Source organism: Crocodylus porosus, unplaced genomic scaffold (assembly GCF_001723895.1).
Source record: "Crocodylus porosus isolate Cpor-Errol unplaced genomic scaffold, CroPor_comp1, whole genome shotgun sequence".
In the NCBI taxonomy this organism is placed as follows: domain Eukaryota; kingdom Metazoa; phylum Chordata; order Crocodylia; family Crocodylidae; genus Crocodylus; species Crocodylus porosus.
In genome coordinates this window covers 6,468,043-6,492,871 of record NW_017728934.1, presented here as the reverse complement: position 1 = coordinate 6,492,871, position 24,829 = coordinate 6,468,043, and the positions used below count along the sequence as shown (strand labels likewise).

Here is a 24,829-nt window from a genome sequence, read left to right as displayed (position 1 = left end):
TATACCGGAATTGCTCCCTGTAGCTAGTTACAAAAGAAAAAAAACTTTCTCCATAGCTACAAAAAGCTATCCAGTAAAAGAAGGCATTGGGTGCCAATATGTCTTTGGAAACCAACATTTTGTGTTTCCAGGATCAGGATCAATTCCACCCCATTTCAGAACACCGTTTTGTACCATGTCCTAAACTCTTGGGGCAAAGACCATCTTTTGATGGGATGTTTGCGCAGTGCCTCTTGCAGTCGGGTCAGGACTTGGAGGCACTACACAATACAAGAGCAGGAGCAGAATGACTGAGTAACTGCTGCCGACTTGGCCCCTAGAAGGGTGAGGAGCATGGCCTGTCCCTGCCCCTCAATGACCACCTCAAGCCATGCCTTGCCTTGTTGCTCTGCCCGCCTCAGGCTCCTTCTGCAAGCAGCCTAGGGGCAGCTCTTGTCTCCTCCGCTCGAAGGCCCAGCGGGTGGCTGCAGGCAGCACGTACCTAGGCTCCTGGTGGCCCCAAGCCAACTCTAATATCGGCCCCCGCTTTGCCAGAGATAACGGCAATAATAATAATTCAAGTTACCACTTTCAGGACCCCTTTGTGTCCCTCGCACATGTCGGTGTCCAGCCCTGGCGGGCGGACGGGCCCACTGGAGAAAGACTCCTGCCCAGGGCTGCCAGGGCCGAAGCACCTCACACCCGGGAGTGGGGGTGGAAAGAAGGTACCAGGGGCCGGGCCGAGCCAGGAGCATCACGGCAGCTCCAGCAGCGCCGCTCTGCAGGAGGAGGAAGAGGACCCATGGGCCAGCCGGGGCCGTGCCTCCAATGCCTCTACAGGGGGCGGGGCTTCCTCGGGGCCCAACCCCTTCCGCTGAAGCGTCACTCGGACGAACACCATTGGCTAGCGCCTGAGGCCGAGAGCCAATCGGGTGGCGCCAGGATCCCCGGCGAACGTGCGGGGCGTCACGCGACCGGAGCCGGTTCCGTCGCTGCCGCGTGTGCCATGGAGGAGTACGCGCGCGAGCCCTGGTGAGCGGTACCCAGCAGGCTGCGCCCAGCCCGGCTGAGGGGAGCCGGGGCCCCGGGGGGTGAGGGGCGGTCTGGGCACGAGGCAGCGGCTTCGTCCGTCCCGCGCGCGGCGGAGGCCGAGCTGGACTCGCAGCCACGCATCGCCGGGGCTCGGCGCGGCTCGAGGCGCCTCACGACGAGCCTCCCTGGCTAACATGGCCGCCGCCGGGCGCTTGGGGCCTTGACCTGCCCTTGGACCCGCCATGGCCGGGTGGAGGTGAAGGTTAAGGCTCAGGACACTCGACGGGGCTCGGCCTCCCTGGCAGCTCTGCTCCGTCCTCCGGAAAACGCTCCCCCTGGTGCTCGGGATTCTTAAAACCCCTAAAATTCCTGCATGGGGCCGCATTTGGGACGGTTGCAGCCCCGTTGTGAAGTTTTCTGCTGCAGTTGCTGATGCTTTTTTCATTCTCCTGTTTTAACAGGGTTTTATTGGGGAAGGGGCCTGGTAACGTATGTGCTGTCAGACAGCTAAATTGGGCAGGGTTTCAGATTCTTGTTCAAGCAGAGACTTAGTAGTGGCCCACATTGTGTGTGGGAATGAACAGCAAATGGAAAAAGCCCATCCAGAGGCCAATTATTAGTGAACCGTTGTTATGGTTTGGATCACTGCGCTGCCCCTCGGGAAGCTGGCGGGAGTCACGGGCTGCAGGAGGTACTGGCTGCAGCAGCAGGTCGGGCTCTGGTTGCTAACCCCCACCCCCTAGCCTGGCCTGACCCACCCTGCCTCCAGCCCCAAGGGAAGGGGTGTTGGAGCCAGGAGCTCATGTGGAGGCAGAGCTGGCCCGGCCCAAGGACACAAAGCTCAGGCTGGGCTGGCTTCATGCCACCATGTGCAGCTCCTGGCACTACAGACGGGGGCCACACGCCATGGGGCTGGGCTGGGCTGGCTCTGTTCCTCCACGTGTGGCTGGCTTCCAGCACTGCAGCCTTGGGAGCTGTGCGCCATTTGGGCCGGACTAGCTTTTTGCCTCCAGGTGCAGCTCCTTGCTGTAGTGCCAGGAGCAACATATGGAAGCAGAGAGCCAGCCTGGCCCAATGATGCATGTCTCCCTGCAGTTCCCAGCACTGCAGCAGGAGCTATGGAGAGCTGCGCTTCACCAGCTGGCTCCATGCTACCAGATGTGGCTTCTGGTGCTCCAGTGAGGAGCTGCATGCCACTGGACTGGGCTTGTTCTGTGCCTCTACATGCAGCTCCCCACTGGAGTGCTGGGAGCCCTACCTCATGGCATAGAGCCAGCTTGTACTGATGGCGCACGGCTCCCTGCAGTTGGCCCACAGCTTCCTACTGGAGTGCTAGCATCAGGCCAGGAGCTGCACACCATTGGACCAGGCCAGGCCACCTCTGTGCTAGCATTTGTAGCTCCTGGGACTCGTCTGCTGGGGGTGCCACCTGACACAGACCATGAGTGCCCTGAGGGCTGCTGCCTGCTGCTGCCACTGGCACCATGGGGGAACAGGGGTATGTGACACATACCCTGCACCACATCCCCACAAACCACCCAACCATACCCCACATACCTTCCCCCCCCCACATGCACAATATATTTTTTTTATTAGAAAATATAACATTTTATTTCACTTGTAAACATCCCTTCACCACAAATACATATAAGCATAGATTTCTAAAATAAAACAGAATTATATATAAACTCCATCTGTCTTCAGCCACCCAATTTCATAATCTCTTTCCTCATGTTTATGACACATGAACACTTATTTTCAAATTGACTTAACTATTCAATTCTAAGATTATACAATGATATAATCCCCATGTCTCCTTTATGTATCCACAAATTCTTTTCTTTCTTTTACCATTTCTGTGAATTCCATCTATATACATTTATTCTTCTATATCCATCTATGTCTACATATATACATATTTACATTTATTCAGCTTTGACCCATCTTTCCACTTATTTTATTAGACCTCTCCCCTGAGGGGTTACATTCTTTGATTTCTTTCTCCCCCACACACAATATACAAAGAGAAGTTAGTACATCCCATCTTTCCCATTTCCAATGATTCCTGTTTTGTCACCAGCCTTTAAATGTCTGGCAAACATCACCAAACAGGGTCCCAGACAGTTCACCCAGAATTCCTCTGTTGCCTCTCTGTTAGCCTGGCGCATATGATTAGGGTGGCCACACCGTATATGAGATGAAGCTGGATGAGGTTGACCTGTGCCTCGTCTGCATGTAAATTTTTCAGGACTCCTGACAAGAATACCCAGTTCCAGTCAAGTGGAGGGCTATTTGGCATGTTGGTCCTTTGGGGGTATCTAGAATGCATGTGCATCCTGAGCAGTGCTGAGCCATGGAATCACAGTGGTTTGACATGCTGTTGACTCTGGTGGAGTCCAGTCCAATGAGCCTTTTGTAAATCATGAGCCTTTTTGGCTTTGGAATAATGTCCAAATAGTGGGGCTACCATGATCACCAGGTTTTCCCAGAATGAAGCCTCTTTATTGCATTCGAGGCAGGCTGACCTATGCAAGTTTCCCAAATGTGGGAAATTCAGCTGCACAGTTCTGTGGTAATGGGAGATTGTGTTTGTGTTTTCTCCTTGGTGTGTTCCTTTGGCCTTTTGGCTAGGATAAGCATGACTAGGTGTATCTGAACTTGTAACACCTTTGGGATTGGTGTCTGCATGTAGGATGCTTGCTGTGTATTTGGGGAGTCTCCTAAGTTCCAGATTGATGGGTCCGGAAGGGAGGAGACTTGCCCAGTGGCAGAGCCACACAGATTTGAACAATTGAGCTTGGCCCAGTTGATTTGATTTAGCCTTAAGCCAGGGAAAAAAAAGTTTGTGTTATATATAAAAAGTAGGTACAGAAGTGCTACTAAGTGTGTTTTATGAAGTACCAATGCTAAAACTTGCAGCAGTTTCAAAAAAAGTAAATTGCATCAATTCTGGATTAACTAAGTCTGTTGGTACTATATGCAAATTAGTACAGCTATGTTTATTTCAAATTCTTTTTTTTCCCCAATTTACTCCATACTTGCCACTGGTCACCTTGCTAGGGTCACTTGATCCTATTATCTTTCCTGCTTGATGCAGGGGTCTGGACTCAATGGTCTTCCAAGGTCCCTTCCAGCCTTGCAGTCTATGAATCTGTGTGCTCAGGGGGAGTATCTACGTGTTCATTAATGTGCAGTGCCTACTGCTCATTAAATTTAGTACTTGCAAAAGGAAGTACTAAATAAATGGGCAGTAGGCCGCCCTACTATGCATTAGCACAATTGCATACTTTTTTGGGTGTACTACAAACTAGGAATGAATGTCTAATTGAATAATTTAAACCATTTTCATGTTCTTCAATGATAATTTCCATATTATAATTGTATGAAAAAAAAGTATTTATTTTTCTTTAGCCCCTGGCGGATAGTAGATGACTGTGGTGGTGCCTTTACAATGGGAGCCATAGGTGGTGGCATCTTCCAAGCTATTAAAGGGTTCAGAAATTCTCCAGTGGTGAGTAAAATAATTTTTGTTATGTAAACTCTCAGCAGCTTTGGCTCTTTTTTCATGCAGCAGTGAAATTTGGAAGGAGCTAGCAAGGATGGCATCTCTATATGCTTATCTTTACAGAGATTAGCCTCTAGTTGTGTTAAGGAAATTATTTAATCCACTGAACAAAAAGGTTCCAGGCCAGGAAAATAAATCTGATGAGCATCCCTGGTTCTGGGTGGTCCGTCTTTGTTAAAGCTCCCTTCTTCCACTGCAGGTCTTTGCCCTTTCTGTTCCTATCACCCTCAACAGTGTGGTCCTAATAGTGTGGCCCCAACTTTTAAGGGGCATCTTTCAGAATGGGTTGGTTGAGTGGGGAAAGGATGCAGCAGGATGATAGTCTGCATACCTGTTATCTTTGTGCCTTTAGTTTCATTTGGCTCAACAAGGAAAGATATGCATCCTTGGCCGCAGACTTAGCTTGTCCCTTTCTGTTCTGGCTCACTTCCTTTCCCATTCTGTTTCCTCTCCCTTTAAGTGAAAACTCAATGTCCTTTTGCATAGGGAGATGAAGGGAGGGTGTTAGAGGCTTGTGTCTGCGAGGAATGGAAGCAACCAGAATGAATCGGATATCTCATTTAGATGGTCAGTCCTAACTTTTTTGAGGGATGTTACTGGCTTACCAGCCACTTTTGACCTCTGCTGCTATTAAATCTAATTTAAAAAGCCATTTTTTATTTAAATGATTATCTTTTTTGTTTCATTTATACACTTCTGCATTTGTCTAAGTTTGGCTGATGAAAATCGGGGGTTTTTTTAATCTTCGAGTTCATTGCTGTTGTGTTTGGACTACTGACACTGCAGTGGATGTTTATTTGCATAAAATAATGACTTGTTAGGAATTTAAAGAAAGCCATCTCTCTTGGGATTAAAGTTACCAAAAAGGGCTCCTTCACAATCTAAGTTTGTTTTATCTTTAATGTAACATTATACTTTTAAACTTCAGCATGAGTGACTTTTCCAGTTTGCCCTTTAAGTAAAATTATTCTTTTCCATGTTTGGCTTGATAAATTAATAAGGGTGTATACGATTAAAAGTGTGCATATTCGTAAGTGTTTAATTAGGACTTTCTAGGAATGCAGTGATAAAAATGTTCTGGGCCAATACCGATGGCCCATTATTAACAAGCCATATTGGCTGATGCTGATCTGGTTGCCAATATGCAGCCTGGAAGCTCAGAGAGCAGTGTCTGGCTGTTAAGTCTGTTAGGGATGTGTGGGGGGGGAATGGGCGTGGGCAGATCAAGGCCCCCGTGGTGAGGGAAGGAGTGGGACAGGAGCACGCACTGCTCAGCTGGGGTGGGGTGGGGCATGGGACAGAGCTATGAATGGGGTGCAGGGAGGTGGGGTGGCTCCATCCACTGTATGCACACCTGGAAGAGGCATAGTTTCTAGGGTTGGAAGGGACCTGAACAGATCATCAGGTTCAACCCTCTGTCCTGGGCAGGAACGAGTGTTGGGATTATAATACCTCAGCCAGATATCTATCCAACCTCCTCTTGAAGACCCCCAATGTAGGGGAGAGGACCACTTCCCTTGGGAGCCCAGTCCAGAGCCTGGCGGCCCTAACTGTAAAGTAATGCCTCCTGATATCAAGCCTGAACCTACTCTCAGTCAATTTGTGGCCATTATTCTGTGTTACCCCAGGTGGTGCCCAGGGGAACAGAGCCTCACCTATTTTCTGCTGGTCCCCCCTGGTGAGTTTATAGATGGCCACCAGATTCGCTCTCAGTCTTCTCTTGTGGAGGCTGAATAGATTCAGGCCCTTTAGTTTATCTTTGTAGGGCCTGGCCTGCTGCCCTTTGACTATGCGAGTAGCCCTCCTCTGGCCCCTCTCAAGGTTAGCCACATCCCTATTGAAGTGTGGTGCCCAGAACTGGACGCAGACGCATCATGGGGGCATGTGCCTCTGGGATCTGTGTGCGGGACAAGGGTGGGATGCTGCTGCAGACTGGGACTGGGGGCAGTGCTGGGCTCTTCCTGTTGGGTGGTGTGTGTGTGTGTGGGGGGGAGGGGCTGGGAATCCACTCAGGGCAGGCAGCACTGGGATGGGGGGCTACAGGTTGGACTACAGCCACCCCAAAATTCACTGTAGGCCCCCCAAACCCACCCATCCCAGCACTACTGCTGCCTGCACTGAGCACAGCCCTGGCCCAACCCCCCCTCCGGGAAGAGCCAGGCATTCACCACCCCTGGCCCCAGTTTACAGGGGCAGTCCACCTTTGCCCCATGCACAGATCTGGGGGGCATGTGCTCCCCATGCCATCCTCGGGGGGGTGTGCAGCGGCAGGACCTGCACCCTCCTGCCCCTCCCCAGATGAGCAGCTCATGGTGGTGTCCCACGCCCTGCCCTAGCCCCACTCCCTCCCTCACTATGGGTGCCTCGATCTGTGCCTCCTCCCCTATACTCCTTCCTTCCCCTCTGCCCCATCCCCACAACAGGCTTACTAGCCCAGCGCTGCTCTCCAAGCTGCCGGGCTGCACTCCTAGCCCCGTGTATGCTATGGCTGCACACGTGTGTGCAGCACTTATCAGCTACTTTATTGGCCACATCAGCCAATAAAAGCCAATTGCTGATGATGTCAATTTTCCTTATATCAGTGCCAATATGATACGGACTGATGTATTGGTGCTCCTCTAGGACATTCATTTCTGTATACCTTTTGAATGTTAGCTTTCTTGGATGTTATCTTAAAAGCAGAGATTTTGTTCTATGTGGCTGTCAAAATTGATATATAATCCTTTAAAAAATGTATCCATTTAAAAAGAAAGATTTTGTCATCTGTTGATCATTTCTACCAGTGTTCAGGATAAAAGCATATTTTCCTTGATGTTGAAAGGGAAAACCTCTCTTCTCACCTTCCTCCCTGAAAAAAAAATTGCACAATGTGTTTATATTTAGTTTCACTGTTTTCCTCGGGGGTTGGGAGGTTTGTTTGTTTCTTTGTTTTAAAAAACACTGTGAAACTAAAAATGTTTTTCCTCTAATACTACTATACCAATCTGGGAGTTATTTGAAACCATAGAAAATAAATCATTTTCAGAGAGAAGTGTAATATTATTGAAAATAATTTCCCTGTAACAGTTTCCCTACTTCTCTCTCTGGTGGTAGAATTCCTTAGTGTACACAAAAAAAATATCCTCTGTTTACTTGTATACATTGAGCTGTGCCCCAATTTCATGTCTGAATACTGCTTTCTGCTAGAAGATGTTAGTCCTTCCCTGGGTGTATTCACACTTACAAATGCTGTGGGGTGGGTTTATTTTAGAGTAAATTACTTTAGAGTAAACCCACCTCAGGCAGGTATCTACACAATTGGGGATACAGGAGTAGATTTCCTGCTCCTAGCACATCTGCTCCTGCCCCTTCCAGCCCTGCACTGACCCCATGCAGTAGCCAGGGGGAGCTCTAGGCTCCCCCTGGGTGCTAGCCCAGCGGTTGGCAGGGAGCACGGGGCCAGGAGAGCACGCCTGCTGCTGGGGTGGGCCTGGGTGGGAACAATGTCCCCCTGCCCTGGCAGCAGAGAGCTCCTGGCCCCAGCTCCCTGATCGGGGTCAGGAGGCTTAGAAAGAGCTGCAGGAGAGGGGCAGGTCCCAGCCCCCTGCCCTGACCTGCTAGTGAGGCAGCTAGCAGCAAGTCCCTGGCTGGGTGGTGATTCCCCACTCAGCCAGGGGCTCTCTGTAAGCTGCCCAACCAGTGGATAGGGTGGGGGGCTGAGTCCTGCTCCTCCCCTGCAGCTCTTCCCACGCCCCAGTCCTTGATCACCCAATCGGGGCACGGGGCTGGGACTGTCTGAAACAGGACAGTCCCCATCCACCTCCAGGCTGCATGTGCAGACTCTGCATGGCTCAAGGCTGGCCAGGACTGTCCCAGTCAGGGGCAGGTCCCAGCCAGCTCCAGGCTGGACAGGAAACTCTCTCGGTGCATGGAGCTCCCAGGCCTAACTCTGAAATTGTGGAGTGGGGGCTGGGAACAGGCTGGGGAGATTGTTCCCAGCTCTATGATCATTGAACTGGATCTGGGAACACAGCAGTTGTGGAGGTGGTGCTGGGAGCTCCCTGCTGCTGGGGCAGGGGGACTTTGTCCATGCCTGTACTCGAGGGGCAGACAGCAGTCTCCCACCCTCTGTTGCTTGGCTCTCCAGGAGCAGATTGCTCCAGGGCAACAGTCTGCATGTTCTTTACTGCACAGTAATTACTCCTGAGTAAATTTGCTACTTGTATTTACAAGTAGCAAATTTACTCATGATTGGGGTAAATTAGGCAATGACACTACACAGTAATTGGCTCTACTGCACAGTAAAGTGTCTTGTGTAGATGTGCCCCCTATGTATTAACTTAGTGAAGTAATTTGGAATCATTCAGAAAAAAATAATAGATAAATTAAAAATAAGTCTGAGCTGTTATAGAAGTGTCTTGTTAAAACTGTGATACAGCAATTAAGCTATTACATCACAGAAAATTGTCTACTACAGTCATGTAACTGGGTTCTGTAGTTTACACATATGCTAAGAAGGACATACTAAATACTTAATGATAAAATAAAAATTACTACCTTATCAGTATATACAAAATAGTCTGGAATGGCTATGTTCAATGAACTGTCAAACTGGTTTATAATAAAAAATACTTAGTGGGCACAGTAACTATTGCACACTTAGTCCTTGTAGAATCAGGTACTAAATAAATGTGCAGTAAATAGAGTTACTGCCCAGTACCTCTAGTGAATGCCTTTTTAGTGATGATACTGCACAGTAGCCTAATAATACTGCACGGTATTGTATTAGCACTGTGCTGTTAGGCTACTGTGCAGTTAGTGTCTTAGATGTGCCCAGTGATAACCACAAGTGTCTAAGAATTTGCAGCTGAATTGTTTATAAAGCTTAAAGATAGAAAACTTGAACTTCATTCTGACAATCAATTTGGTTTATTGTAGGGTGTAAACCACCGGCTGCGGGGAAGCTTGACGGCTATTAAAACCAGAGCGCCTCAATTGGGAGGTAATTACAGCTTTGTACACTTGTTATTTGTAAGTCTGTTTTTCACTTTTTAAAGGGAAGCTTCACAGGAACTAAATAACTCAGAGGCTTTGAGTGAGGTTCAAAAACTTTGTAACAACAAACATTGTGATCTGACGTGTATTTTGTGAAAGGAGTTGATGGTTTCAGTCTAGTTTGATTTCTTTGAGGCGGAGGAGTTGGTATCTACTATAAAATCTGCCATCCATAGTTTGGTATTTTGATGATGATCTAAGTCAGAGTTTTAGTCAAAATGCAGCTTCAACAACCTGCCATGCTTAAGAATGATTCTAAAGTTAACTACACATGAAGTGATGTCCCTTACTTCATTAATTCGATTCTAAAAGTTGACTGCGTGGTTTGGGTGATTAGTTTGAAAAGGAAAAAAAAAGGAGATGGTGACTAGACACTGCAAGAAAATGCATTAAGTGCAGCAGGGGTGTACTTGGTAGCCGTGTTAGTCTGAGACGACAACACAGCTACCAAGCACACTCTTGAAACATGGAAGATGCCGAATTGTAGCCGACTTTCAGATTTTAAAATTCATTGCAGAACAGCAAGAAAGATTTTTTACCTCCCTGCCTGCCATCTGACACCTCCAGATAAGGAATTCTACCTGATCTACACATCAAAGAGCTACTCAGCACAGCTCACAAAGAGACTCTCATGGACCCAGAGGGACAGCCTTCCATTTTCAGCTCCCTCTGTGCAAAAATGAAGTTTATTTCCTACCTATGGGGACTTTTTACCATCTTGTACCACCTATAATTTTCCCAGAGCCTGACAAAGGAACTTTGATCCCGAAAGCTTGCAGAAAAGAACAGTTTTCTTACGATTTCCTGGTTGGTCTAATAAAAGGTATCATTTTGAAACCAAGAGTTCTAGTTTTTTGTATGCCTTAAGTGCAGCAGGACTCCTTGAAGAGCACAGAAATTATTGTTGCCTCCTGAAGAAGCACATACTGTTGCTGCTTCATTATACCTACATTAAAACTCAGGACTTCAGTCTCCATGTTTTTTCTTTTTACTGTTAAGCTTTCACAGGCATTGAAGCACTCTGAGGACTGCATTTATTCTGCATAGTACCGGTTTCTGAAAATAAATACTTCTCACCAAGTTAATAAACTACACTTTCATTAGGCTGGAATTTATGTTTGCTTTTTGTAGGGGCTGTTGTTGTTAATGGTAATACTACTGCTTCTAGTAATATGTATGATGTGTTAGCCTTCTGGCAACCTTATCACTTGCATTCTGCTAGTATGGGTAGACCATACAGACCAATCATGATACTATGGACAGGTGCTAAATGTGTTTTGGAAATGTCACAAGCAAGAGTGGGCTAAGATTCCTTTAGATCATTGTCTTAATGATGGTTGCATTAATAGATTTAAAACCTTATTTATTGTTTACTATAAGCTTTCTGTAAAGTTACTCTGATCAATAAACTTTAGTGTTCAAAGATATACTTTAGTGTTCAAAAATAGGCTGCTTATTATAAACTACAACACATGTTTATAATATGGGTGTACTATAATCTGGTGTGTATTAGTAAAGTATCTAAAAGTTTTCGGTTTTTTGTTTTTCAAATAGGGAGCTTTGCAATCTGGGGTGGTCTCTTCTCCATGATTGACTGCAGTATGGTGCAGGTGAGGGGTAAAGAAGATCCATGGAACTCTATCACAAGTGGTGCCTTAACTGGAGCCATATTAGCTGCAAGAAGTAAGGAACCACATTCTGGGGTTATTGACCATCTTTTAATGTTTAAATTATATATACACATTGATTAAGCTGACAGCATCGGACTTGGGAAGGATTTTGTTTCTTATTATTTTTGTTTCCTGTGTTCTTAAAGTAACAAATCTTTCCATTTTTTTATTTTAGGAATGTTACTGTTTTTATAATTATCTTGACATGTCCAGTGAGGCATCCAACATATATTTGAATGGTTAAACAATTTATAATATGATAGATTAGAGTTTGCTTTAAAATTATAATACAGCATTTCGGCCTGGATTGAGGAAATATTGAAGTTATTGTAACTATTTTCCTGAATGGGGTCTCTCATGGAATTTTCAAGTAAAGGAGTTGGACTTCTCAGTGATGTTCTGCTGACCATACGTACTCGAGTAGTACGGTATAATTGAGAAGTTGCTTAGGGACACTGCGGAAATGCTAATTTGATTTGTTTGATTAAACACAGATAGTTTTATACTTGTTAAAAGTCAGTTTATTTTTAATATCCTAAATGCCACTAAATATTAGACTGTTTCAGAATGGTTTAAATGTTTGTGTGCTGGATAATAGAGTTAAATGTGTCCACAAATGATAATCAGGACTTCCACCCATTGTTAGCTGCAGTACAGAGCATAGAGACTGAACAATGCTGCTTCATCAGTATTGAAGAATTTTGTGAATCTTTTATCAAGTCCATTATGCTTTTTTCAGCAAGCTTTGAAGCACATACTTAAATGCTTTGTTGAATGGGGATAGATTTAAGCATATGCTGGAGTTTTTGCTGAGTGGAGGTCCTAAAAGAGAATAAATGGCAGTGGTCAGATAGTCTCAGTAATATGAGGAATTACTGGTCAGTGGTAAGGAAGAAGACTTAAGGGTTTATTCTTCATAAGAACACAAAAAGTGCCATACTGGGTCAGACCAATAGTTCATCTAGCCTGGTATCCTGCCTCCGATGGTGGCAGAAGTGGATCCTGTACAGGGAGAGCACTGAATTGGGCATCTGTAGAATGAATTATCCCTTATTCAGTACCCACTCTGGCATCCACAATTACTTGTTTAGAAATGCCAGAGGAAATATCTCTGACCATTGTGTTCAATAGCCATTAATTGAGCTATCATCCAGGAATTTATTCAGTCCTTGTTTTAACCTGGGTATGTTACCTACCTCCACCACCTCCTGTGGCAATGAATTTACAAGTTAACTACACATTGCATAAAAAGTTCTTTCTCTTGTTAGTTTTAAACCTGTTACTTATTTCAGTGGGCGCCTTCTAGTATTCTAGGACTTGGTGAAGGATAGTTCCCTGTTTCCTTGGCCCACATCCTTCATGATTGTACAGATTTCAATCATAACCCCCCCTTCCTTCCCCCAGCCTTCTCCTTTCCAAACTAAAGAGTCTTAGCCTTTTTAGTCTCTCTCGGTCTCATAACTGCTTATTCTGACTGCCCTTCTCTGTACCTTTTCTAATTCTACCACATCCTTTTTTGAGGTGTGGGGACCAGAACTGCACAGTTTTCAATATGAGGTGCACCATAGATTTATATAATGGTATGCTAATATTCTCCTTTCTGTTTTCTATTCCGTTCTTGATGATGCCCGTAATTTTATTGGTTTTTTTGGCTGCTGCTGCAGTGACCTGGCGTTTTTAGAGAATTGTTGATAGCGACTCCAAGTGATCTTTCCTGAGTCATAAATAACAGCTAATTCAGAACCCAGCATTGTTTGTATAGTTGAGGTTATTTTTCGCTAGGTATATTACCTTGCATGTGTCGACACTGAAGTTTATCTGCCATTTTTTACCTGGTCACTGAACTTAATGAGATTTTTGCAGCTCCTCTCCATCAGTGTGGGATCTGTCTACCCAGAATAATTTGGTGTCATCTGCAAACATAGAGTTCACTGTGCACCCAAAATGTTGAACAAAATAGTGCTTGGCACAGATAAGTCTTTGGTGATGGATCTTGTTTGAATGCCTTTTGAAAGTCCAAGTATATTATCAACTGGATTCCCTTTGTCCATGTGCTTGTTAACATTTGAACTTCAACAGATTTGTGAGGCAGGATTTCTCTTTACAAAACCATGTAGATCATTTGCCCTTGTGGCTTCTGATTTTACTCTTTATTATAGATTCTACTACCAACTTACCAGGTATAGAAATGAGACTCGATGGTCTATAGTCCCCAGGATTGCCTCTGGCACCCTTTTCAAAGGTGGCTGTTTTGTTGGCAATCTGCCAGTCCTCTGGCACAGAGGCTTGTAAGCATTATGCTGAATGCCATCTGGTCCTATTGACTTACTAGTATTTATTTTACCAGTGGGCATGCCTACATGAGATACTTACTAAGCAATAGCTTAATAACACTGTGAAGTAGCATACCAGTCAAAAACCGTGCTAATACGCTCTTGCACAGTGTTCTTAAGCTGCTGATCAGTAACTAGGCGCATTAATAAACATGTAGATGCACCGAGTTGTCTCTCTTGTCACTTCAGTGTGGTCCAGCTCTTCTGACCTGTCTACTCAAAAGGATTGATCTGGCACCTGGCATGGGAATTTCCCCGGCATCTTCTGTGGTAACAACCAATGCAGAGAATTTGTTTAACTTCTCTGCTCTGACCTTATCATCCCTGGGTGCACCTTTTACATTATCATCTAATGGTCCCATCAATTCACTAGCTGGCTTCCTAGTTCTGGTATATTTATTATTAACTTCAGCATCTTTTGCTAGATGCTAAAAGAGAATTTGAAGAGTGTGCCTTATTTTGCTTTTTCACTTGACCAGAATTTGTGATTCTTCCCATTTTCCTCATTTGGGCACACCTTCCTTTTTTTATTTTTTGAAAGTTGCTTTCTTGCCTTGAATAGCCTCAACTCTGCTCTTAAAAAATGTAGGGGTTTTACTGGTCTGCTTGGTACCTTTTTTGGTTTGTGGCTTATATTTTTCCTGAGCTTCTAATATGGTATTTTTAAACAGTTTCCAAGCTGCGCACAGGCTTTTTACATTTTTGACTGTTCCATTAAACTTCTTTCTAACTTCCCTCCTCATTTATGTAATTTCCCTTCCTAAAGTTGCATGTTGGCATGGTAGACTTTTTTGGCTTACTCCTTCCTGCCAGAACTTTAAATGAAATTGTTATGGTTGCTATTACCAAATGGCTCACCAACAGATGCCACTTGATCCAGGTCCTGTATGTTGCTTAGTATTAGGTCTACAATTGGTTCTCCTCTTGTGGGTGCCAAAATGAGTTGTTCTATAAAACAGTCACTTATCACATCCAGAAATTTTATTTCTACATCTCACCCTGATGAGGTCATTGTGAGGATGGCTGAAATCCCCTTTTGTGATTATTTCATTTTAGTAGCTTCTGTAATCTCCCCGAGTATTTCCTAATCACCTTCACCTTCCTGATCAGGTAGTCAGTAGTACAAACCTAATACTATAATCTTTTCATTCAAGTTTGGAATTTCTTCCCACAGGGTTTCTGTGGTAGTTTTCTTTTCAGTAAGATTTTTATACTACTCCTATCTATACTGTCCTTAACGTGGAGTGCCACTCCACCACCTGTACATTCTATTCTGGCATTTCCGTATAGTTTGTAACCTGTTAGAACAGTATCTCTTTGACTATTGTCCTTCCACCAAGTCTCTGAGATGCCTAGTTTGTCAGTGTCACCATTTAATACCAGACATTCTCGTTCACCCCTTATATTTTAGGTTTCTGGCTTTTATACAGAAGCACTTATAAATTTTGCCCTTACCTGTTACTGCTTATGCTGTTTGTTTGGAACTCCAGATGTTCTGAGTCATCCTCACTGGATGCATCTATGTGTATAATTAATGCGCACAAAGATAAGCCCTGGAGTTTTGTGCTCCCAGGCACACTGTTTGAATATGCACCTGGGAGCAAAAAACCCAGGAGCATATTGCTCTGGAGTTTGTTCATATGCGGCACATGGGGCCTGGTTAGAGCAGCGTGGGCTCACAGGGGACCTGGGGAGTCAGCCTGCCAGCCCAGGGCTGCTATAACAGGCCTCCATGTGCTGTGGAGGGACTGGATGAGGCACAAGGATGCTTCATCCCAGGGCTAGCTGGCAGGCAACCCCTGCCTGAAGCACCCTCATGCCTCAGCCAGCTGCTCTTCAGTATGTGAGCCCCATCAGAGCAGCCCTGGGCTAGCTGCTCCACTGAGGCTTCATGTGCTATGGAGCAGCTGGCTGAGGCATAAGGGTACTTCAGCATGGGGGCTGTCAGCTAGCCCCATGCTGAAGCATCCTCATGCTCAGACAGTCACCCTGGTCCCCCTGACCTCCTGGGTTCCCTGCCAGCCCAGGGCTGCTCCAAGCGGGCTCCATGTGGTGCAGAGGAGCTGGCTGAGGCATGAGGGTGCTTCAGCATGGGGCTGTTGTTGCCTCAGCCATCCCCTCTGTAGCATATGGAGCCCAGTTGGAGCAGTCCTGGGGTGGCAGGCTGACCCCCTGGGTCCCTTGCCAGCCCAGGGCTGCTTCAGCTGGACTCCAAGTTCTGTGGAGGGGCTGGCTGGGACTTAGGGTGCTTCAGTGCAAGGGCTGCCTGCTGGCTAGCCATGGACTAAAGCATGCTTGTGACCCAGCCAGCCCCATCACCTTCTACATGTGCGCTGCGGTGCATGAAACAACAACACCACAGAGTAGTACTTGCATTTAGCCGGACTACCTTGCTGCAGCATTTATTACTGCAACCTAGTAAGGCCACATGTGTAAATGGTGATGTTTTACTACAAAGGTAATTAGTCAGCTCTAGAGTAAATATCTTGTGTAGATGTGCCCACTGTTATCTACAGTTATACTTCTTACACCCTCACTATCCCCTTCAAGACTATATAGAATCTGAATGATATCCCGCTTCGGAGTTGTCAGCATGACCTGTGTGCCATTCCACACTTGTTGGCTTTCCTCCACTTTTTAGCTTAAACACCACACTGCAACTTTTTTAATTCGTAGTGCCAAGAGTCTAGTTTTGTTCTGTTTCAGTAAGGACCTCTCTTTTCTGTAGAGATTCCTCCTGTCCCCCAAAAATTCCCCAGTTCCTGATAAATTTAAACTTCTTCTGCCTGCCACCATCATCTTATCCATGCATTGAGACTCTGAAGCTCTGCTTGTCTTTCTAGGCCTGTGTGTGAAACAGGAAGCATTTCAGAGAATACTACAGTGAAAGTCCTGGACTTTAAACTCCTGCCTGGCAGCCTGAATTTAATCTCAGAAAGTACTTTAAATGTTACTGATGGAGGATGCCAGAGAAAAGCAAAGTAAAATGACAGTGCTCATAATACCAGTTCTGCTTTGTTGTATTAGGGCAAGGCTTGTGTGGTAATTGTAACTTTTTGTGATATTAATGAATGCTTAGTGGCTGAGATCCGTCTCTACATAGTCTGAACACTGAAGAGGTGGTAATTCTATGCAAAATGGATAATCTGCCAGACTTGAACAAAAGAGGTTTTGAAAGGCAACCTGTTTTGTATTCTGACATTTTTGTAGATGGACCAGTTGCCATGGTTGGGTCTGCTGCAATGGGAGGAATTCTTCTAGCTTTAATTGAAGGAGCTGGTATCCTATTGACAAGATTTGCATCCACACAGTTTCCAAATGGTAAGGATTCCACACTTCAGATTTGAGTGTTACAAAGTATTTACAACATTTTTGAAAATGCCATCACTTAAGGATGACAATTTATAGGGAAAGGAAAGCCAGATACCTGTCTTTGAAATATCAGGAAATGCCAGATCATTTTCTAGGATCTCTTTGAAGTTCTAGTCCTCTTCATTTTATATCTGTCTTCCATTCAAGTGTGTCAGTTATTGTAATTAGAAATGCTATAGGAGTACATTTAACTGCTCTCATACCCTTTTCTTACATTTTATATCTTTGTTTGTCTTTTCTTTTTCCAAATTATTTCATACGTTCAGGTCTGCAGAACAGATTTCCCAGAATAGAAAAATCATGTCACAAATGGTGTTTTGCCTCTTTCCTCTGATGCCATTGGCTAATTTCAACAAGTCTCAAACAATGCAGATGAAGTTGGTAGATATTAAAATGATACAGAACAAATGCCATATTGTGTAATATAGCTCATACAAACCATTTCTGTATCTTGTAAGAAGAGTGTAACATGGTAGCTGTTACAGGCTTTTTGCATACCTGGTAAACATCAATATGATTCTTGAAAGCGTAAATTGACTCAGCAATTTTAGCTCTTACTACTGTACTGCTTTTGGTGCTGTTATTTTGCCTGTGTTTGAGTGAGTTCACACTCTGCCAGCTGCTGGGAGAAGTTGCTGTGTGGCAAAAAGCCAACTGACAAACAGAATTGCTAAAGTGGGAGCAGCTCAGAGGCCAGAATTAAAAGCTATTTCCAAATTCTGTAGTTTGGGTGGGAGGTGGAGAGTCTCCATTATGCACAAGAAGGAGCTGACAGGGTTAGAAGCATTTTTTTTCTGTTGACATGCATATTGTGGACTTTAACATCGGGGTGTAAAGGCACAATGGTAAAGTGCTGCATTCTAAGTAGGGCCCAGATCAACTCTGGGAATCCTAAGGGGGGAGAGGGGCTAAGGCAGTGCTTCCCAACCTTTTCCTCAGCATGACCCCATTGAAACATTGGAAATGTTTTGTGACCCCAAAATGATACAGACAAGATCCAGCTCTCCCTACCTCTCACAGCAAGCAGGGAGCCAGCCTTTCCCATACTCCTTCTGGAGGAGCTGCCCATGGCTCCATCCTGCTGCCCCAGCCCTTCCCCTCCTTCCTCCCTCCCTCTGTCACAGTGTGGGGCCTCAATCTGGCCCTGCCCCTCCTGCCCTCCCCCCCCCCCAAACTTGCCTGGAGGTAGCTGTAGAAACTGTTCTCCATGCTGCCATATGCATGTGGCACCTCCTGCCAGATCATCCTCCTTCCCAGGCAGCCCCTTCCAGGCTGGAACTCTGCCAGCCTGCAAGGGGAACCCACCGTTCCCTGCTTTTTTTCTGTGATTTTCATCACGATGAGTCAACTCTGTTGAGTATCTTTGTGACCCCATTTTTTTTATTGTTGCAACCCCAAACTGGGTTGTGACTCCAAGGTTGGGACCTGCTGAGCTAAGCTGTTCATTCCAGGAGTCAATGCTGACGTGCATGATTTTACTCGGTCAAATATCCCAATTTAGTTTTCCTGCCAGAAGCCCAGAAAGGAGTTGTACTTCTTCGGAGGTAAAAAATGTAAATGTTTAGTTAATAAGGAGCCATGTACACTTCCAAGAACATGAAGACTTAAGAGTCGGAACGCAAGTGTGACTGAGGCAGTGGTTTTCTTTTTCTGTTGTGTCACTTCCGACATTTACGCTTCAGCCTGACACAGGCAGCAGTTTGTTCTGAAGTCTAAAGACCATCTTTCATACTAAACAGATATAGAAATAACGATTTTAGGTTAAGTTTTGAGAATAGCATGTGATTTTATAGCATGTGAACCCAAATCTTGGTTTCAGTGGTTTATAGAAAATCAGATTGCGTGCCAACATTGAATAATGTATGATTGCATGCCAACATTTATCTAATTGCATTTCAACATTAAATAGTATATGGAGCATCCTACTTTGTGCCTGATGCTTCCCTATGATGTATTTGGCCTGTATTTTTGTATTTGCATCACTTTTCAGAGGAAGAATAATCTGTTTGTTTGTTTTAAAGCAGAGGTACTAGTAATCAAGGAACATTGCCTTTATTAACATTTCCTCTTGACATTATCTCTGTCTGCCTCATCTGTAAATGGGGATAATTTTTATAATATTGCAAGGCCAATTAACTATACATACAGAAAGAACCTTATGGTTTTGTAACTAAGTTAGTTAGAGACTGCCCCCTTTTTAATGCAAGTCTGAGACAGTGGTTCACCATATCTGTAACCAACTTGCATGGAATAGCTGCTCTAAACTTGGTTTGGATCTGTGCAAAACATGCTTAATATCTGGCTGCTGTCCTTGGAAGCTGACCCATGCACTGGCTTTACCTGCAGCTCAGGATAACTTGTGGTTGTAACACTGTTCTGCTTTGTAAATGGAATTTTTTACCTGTGCTTTATACTGTTTAGGTAGGTTTCCTAATTCTCTTCTCTTCATTCTTTTCCTAGCAGTAGGAAATCCTATACTGCCACAGGGTAGGGCGTTCTTTTTAGACAAAAGGGAACCCTTGTTAAATTTGGGGTATCCCTCTGAAAAAACCAGCTCTTAGCTTTCACTTTTTTTTCTTTTTTGACTATAGTAAAATAATAGAGCAATTCTTCTGTTGCAAAGACTTCAGAGTACAATGGATCAGAATGTTTTTGACACTATGGATTCCTATTTGAAATCTCTGGGTTTATCTTGTGAATCATGTGTAGGTGGTTGTACACTAAACAGTGCTAACATTGTGCAGCACCCATAAAAGGATCTTGTAGCACTCTGGCTGAGAATCAGTTATCTAAGTGTATGTCTACATGAGACAAGGCAGCAGCCCCACGAGGCAGAGTACCACTGACAGTATTCTTTGTGCATGTTATTTGGACTCTATATTGTCTAATGAGGCAGTATGAGATCAAGTGCACGGACCTCCCCAGAATGCACTGAGACTAACAGATAGCACAATTGCTGTGACCAGAGAGATGGCTGATATAGAGTTGTGTTGTGTCCATACAGCTTTTTCCTTTAACCAAAAAAAAAGTGTGTTCTTATATAAACGCTCTTGTACCTACTATGTAGCATGGATCTAAATAACACATCTAGGTAAAAATAAAAATGTTTTTGTTAGGTTATTTTCTTAGTATTCCTGGAACATGAAGTAAGCTAGTACCTGATGGACCCATTATTTCAGTCCTGTTCAATGTCATTCTTCTTCATTTATCTAAATTGCAATAGTTTTTCCTCTTTGACAAAGAAATGTGCTCCTAAATCCAGCGTAAGGTACCAGCGGAGGAGTGTTCTGTATGTTGCAACTTACGAAGCAGGTGACTCATTAAAAAAAAATGTGGTCAGAGTGGAGTCTTAGAGGTCAGGACTTGATGCTCCTTTAGTTGTTTCACTCAACTGGTTTGCTCTGGAATTAGGCAAGTCACTTCATGTAAAACCTACATGAGTTGCAAAATTGCATTGAAAGATTTAGACCCTGTTTGCATTACAGACTGCATTATATAGCTGTGCAGGCAGTGGAGATGTAGCAAGCAAAGGTATCCTGCGGGTATATAATATAGTTTTAGCATCTTCCTGACTTAGGTTTTGCTAAACCTTCGTTTGTCAGCATAGCTGTGTTCACACCCTCTGTTTTGTTAGTGTAGTTATCTTGGCTTGGGCCTCTGATCTTTTCACATCCCAGGTCAGTAGAATTCTGATGTAGACTAGACCTCAGGATCCAAGTCACTTATGTGACTGGAAATTTTACCTTTCACTTTTCTGTGTTTCTGTTCCGCTATTTATTAAATAGGGATGAAACCACTCATTATAGGAAGGGGTATTTTATTTATTGAGCTGGAAACCTTTTGAGCTTCCTTGAATGACAAACTGTAAATACAAAGCCTTTATTTCTGGCATTGCTAATCCAGAAAGGATTTATATAAACAGATCACACGTTTGTAGGACAGCAAGGTATTAAAGGTCTCTTTTAAATGTATTAATTATTTTCTCTTATTTACAGGCCCTCAGTTTTCAGATGATCCTTCCCAATTATCACCTTCCCCATTTGGTGACTACAGGCAGTATCAGTGATTACCATTACTCTGTTTCATGTTATACAGTGCGCTGTAATTATAAATGCTGGAAGATCAAGATACAATTTAACACCTTCAGTTGGAAATATGTGGCAGATCTCTTTGTACAAACCATGGCAAGAGGACACTTAGCACTTTTTCCTGTAAAGATGAACAGAGAAGCTTTAGAAGATCATAAATGTATTTATTCATATAAGTTCATTGTTAGAATGCTGATACATTGGTGATACGAGACATCAAAACGAGAACCAAGCAGAATACCATAAAGAATTAGATGAATTTTACTGTGGTCTTTTCTGAAATGTGGTATTAACCATTACTGTAGTCATCAACAATAAAGACATCTGACATTTAACCTCTGTACTCAGTGTGTATCACATGCAGGTCACAGTATTGAGCATTTCAGTTTAAGACAACTCATTCATTTACCTGTGTTGTAATTAGTACTCCTGTGGTCAGTTTTGTTGGAAAAATATTGTAAGAGCCAAGGAAGTTTATTTTTCTACAATATATTTTCCATTCCTGTCCTTTGTCTCACATGTTTGTATCTCCGTACTCTCCAATGGTAAGTAAAATACCTTTGTTCTAGATCTACATGACTTGATTTTTGGCTCAGTCTTTCTGGGGGTATAACTTCTAGTGCAAGGCTCTGGGCTTCCACATTCTACCAAAGGCAGTCCTATGGTTCTGCTGTTCCAAGTCTGTGGTCTTGGCTTCAGTACCACTTTTTCCTAGTGTTTTGTTCATTTGGTCTAAAATAAATTACTATCTGTTAGAGACTTACTTTCTTGAGTGATACAGTTTGCAGAAGCTTGCAGGAACCCAGGACAACCTTTTCAGAGCAACACAGCTTTTATTAATCAACTGCAATACAGTACATGGGTCTTCAGGTTTGACTGGAAAAGCTTAGTCCAGGTGCATCTATGTGCTGGCAGCACAACCTGCATGTCTTGCCCAAGCTTCCAGAATTCATTTGCCTGAGTACCCTAGGAAGTGTCACAATCCATCCAACACCACCATTCTTTTGTTTCAAACTCCAGCTGTACAGCTGAACTTGACTCTTGTCCTATGTTGACAATTAATATTCCTCCTAGTGTTGTGCTGCCTAAGTGACTTCTGTTCATTGGTGTCATTAATATTTGTCCAAGAAAATAAAGTAAACCCTTCACATCCAGTGAGTAACCATATAAAGGAGTGCAAAAATAGTAAAGTATTCCAGTAGGCATGATTTGGTGAAAACATTCAAAGTAGTTTTAAGGACAGGTGTGTAAGTTCATGTATGAGAGCCAATATTGTATTGTCTGCGGTCAGATTTGATGACTTTCCAGTCTTCTGTCCCATGTTTCTATAAAATCACAGACATCTTATCTCCACGAAGTTGCTTACAACAATGTCTATTCCAGGATCCTTTCTGTTGGGCTACTGTGCCTTGATTGCTCACTGTGCGACTGTTAGCTTAGAGACTGGTATGTAATTTTCAAAATGCTGTGGAAGAAAAGCACTGTTTATCAAAGTGTGGGATTTCCATTAATAACAAGTTACAAATTCCTTCGGTACAACTGCAAAGAAAATCCTCTTGATTTCAGACCTGGCCCAAAAACCAATTGCAGTTATAACTTCATTGATTTATAGATGTCATAATTCCATAAAAAATATATGCCTGTCCTTGCTACTCAGTTTTGTAGCAGAGGGCTGGCAGTAAGGGCTCCTATTACAAAGGCCTCAATCCTTTAAAAAAAACCCTCATTTTTACCATATTAATAGCAAGATGCATTATAATTCAGTTCATGGGGAGAAGAATGATATGATTGGTTTTTGTGATGCAGTACCTCTGCTTTTGAAAAGCGTATAGTTATTTATTTGCAAAGTAGACTTGTTCTCACTGTCTTCCTGTTGGTAGTTTGAGTTAGGTTTTGCCGTAGTGTCTGGTTTGGGGGTTCTTTGTTTTGTGGGGGAGATGGGGTTCTTTGTTTTTTTGCAACAAAATATCAATGCATGGTGTTTTTCAGGCTCACATTTTCTTACTTGTCTTGGAATCAGAGCCTTGAAATGGGCGGTTTAAAGGGATCACAGTAAAGGCTAGATTAAGTGAGTGTGTTGAGTCAGACCTTCCATGTTTGTGAGTTGATAGTAGTAATTGATCATACTTCCTAAATGGAAAAACATATTTTAGATTATTACAACATCTCAGGAGTTCCTTATATACAAAATAAATTGATTTTCTTTATAAATAAATGTTAGTGCATATACCTTATGGTGTAAGATTTTCTGGATGTGAAAACCTGCTTCCCCCTTAGCTCAGCCAGGTGATTGCATTAAACATAAGGACATGCCAAGGAGGAACAGAATTCATGCCCAAGGAACATTGCTGACCGAGACGCTAGCACAGAGGTTGCATCTCCACTACCCAAAGCTGGGTGGTAGAGGGAGTTACTGTTCTCTCAAGCTTTATTTCCATTGGCATCAATGATAGGTAGGACTTACTTAAATTGTGGTGGGACTAAGTTTTCACTGGTTGATCGTGACATAAAGAACAAGTTTTGAGGATGTTTCCCGGATGTGCTCTGCTGCCCCCACTCCTCAGTGCTGATTGGTAGAGAGGCCCTGGCAAGAGAGGAGGGATGAGGGGGGCAGCCACCATCTTGTCTGCTGGCTGCCCTTTGTTCAGCACCACCCCTTGGCACTGATTGGCCCGAGCCAATCTTGTCTACTGCCCTTTATGTGGACCCACCAGCCAGTGCCTTTTCCCCACCACTGGGTGGGCTGTGAGGCCAGGCCACAGCAGTGAGGACTGTTGGCTCTCACTGGGAAGTCAGCATTTTATTTCATTTTAAGTTGGCTTGGCTGACAATCCTGGATTTCATGGTTTCTGCAAAGTCATGAATGGAGTTAAACTCCTAATGATGGGCTCTGGTCATCTACATGCATGTGCGGGAGTGTGCACACACGTGTGCCTGTGTGTTGATGCACAGGGGAGAAGCGGTGAGGAAGAGTGGGGGATATGTTACAAGTTTTGCACTGACATAAGGCAGCCAAAACAACCTGGTAAAACCTGGCCTTCAAGTTGACATTGATTACAACTGAAGTTCTGAAGTGGTTTCATTTGGTGAAATTCCCTTTTGGTTTCTTAGCTACTACTTATGTGAAAAAATCTTAATAGAAGCTTTCTTAAAACAGGGGAAGCACATATCAATTTTAGTGTAAAACCATGGAGAACGCATGCTTTTAAGCCTGAAAAAAACTGATCTGTTAAACTGAGCTGCCTTGAGATTTTTTTTTACATCATCAACCTCATACTAGCTAGTTGAAGTGGATTGCATTGTTTAGAAATATGTTTAACCTTCAGAAAAATGACTTCAAGTGACTGAAAAAGGAATTCTGTGATACTTTTCATTGTTAACGCTTGCTGTGTAAAAATGTGTTGCTTATTTCTAATGTTACAGGGGTGTAGATTGTAGCCATGTTGGTCTAAGTTGGTTTAATAAAAGATATCAGGTTAACCCAAAGAACCTTGTCTGCTTCTTTCTAATGTGAAATCGATCTACCTTCTGCCTCTTAAGACACTGAATTTTCTTCTGTCTTTGTGAGATTAAGAAAAATCAGATTGATTTTCTTCTATGGATGGAGGTTTTTAAAGACCACAATCGCGGAGACCAACTGGCGGCTACAGGAATGGTGCTTCGAGGAGGGCTTTGGCTTCCTCAGCCACGACTGGCACATCACGACGAGAGACATGCTGGGATGGGATGAGCTCCACCTTTCCCCTAAAGGTAAGC

The 24,829-nt window shown here is 43.9% G+C and overlaps 1 protein-coding gene and 1 long non-coding RNA gene across 2 annotated transcripts; one reads left to right on the top strand and one right to left on the bottom strand.

The window, feature by feature from the left end:
• The first annotated feature begins 906 nt into the window (after positions 1–906).
• Positions 907–22,785, top strand: TIMM17A (translocase of inner mitochondrial membrane 17 homolog A (yeast)). Its single transcript, XM_019546407.1, has 6 exons — positions 907–1,011; positions 4,423–4,522; positions 9,494–9,557; positions 11,165–11,293; positions 16,824–16,934; positions 20,981–22,785. Exons 1-6 carry the CDS (start codon positions 986–988, stop codon positions 21,049–21,051), a joined length of 501 nt encoding a protein of 166 aa, XP_019401952.1. The 5' UTR covers positions 907–985; the 3' UTR covers positions 21,052–22,785.
• On the bottom strand, positions 13,760–21,396 carry LOC109317614. Its single transcript, XR_002103080.1, has 3 exons — positions 21,315–21,396; positions 17,189–17,194; positions 13,760–14,754 (listed from the first exon to the last, which is right to left on the bottom strand). It is a non-coding gene; the product is annotated as an uncharacterized LOC109317614 (long non-coding RNA).
• Positions 22,786–24,829: the final 2,044 nt, after the last annotated feature.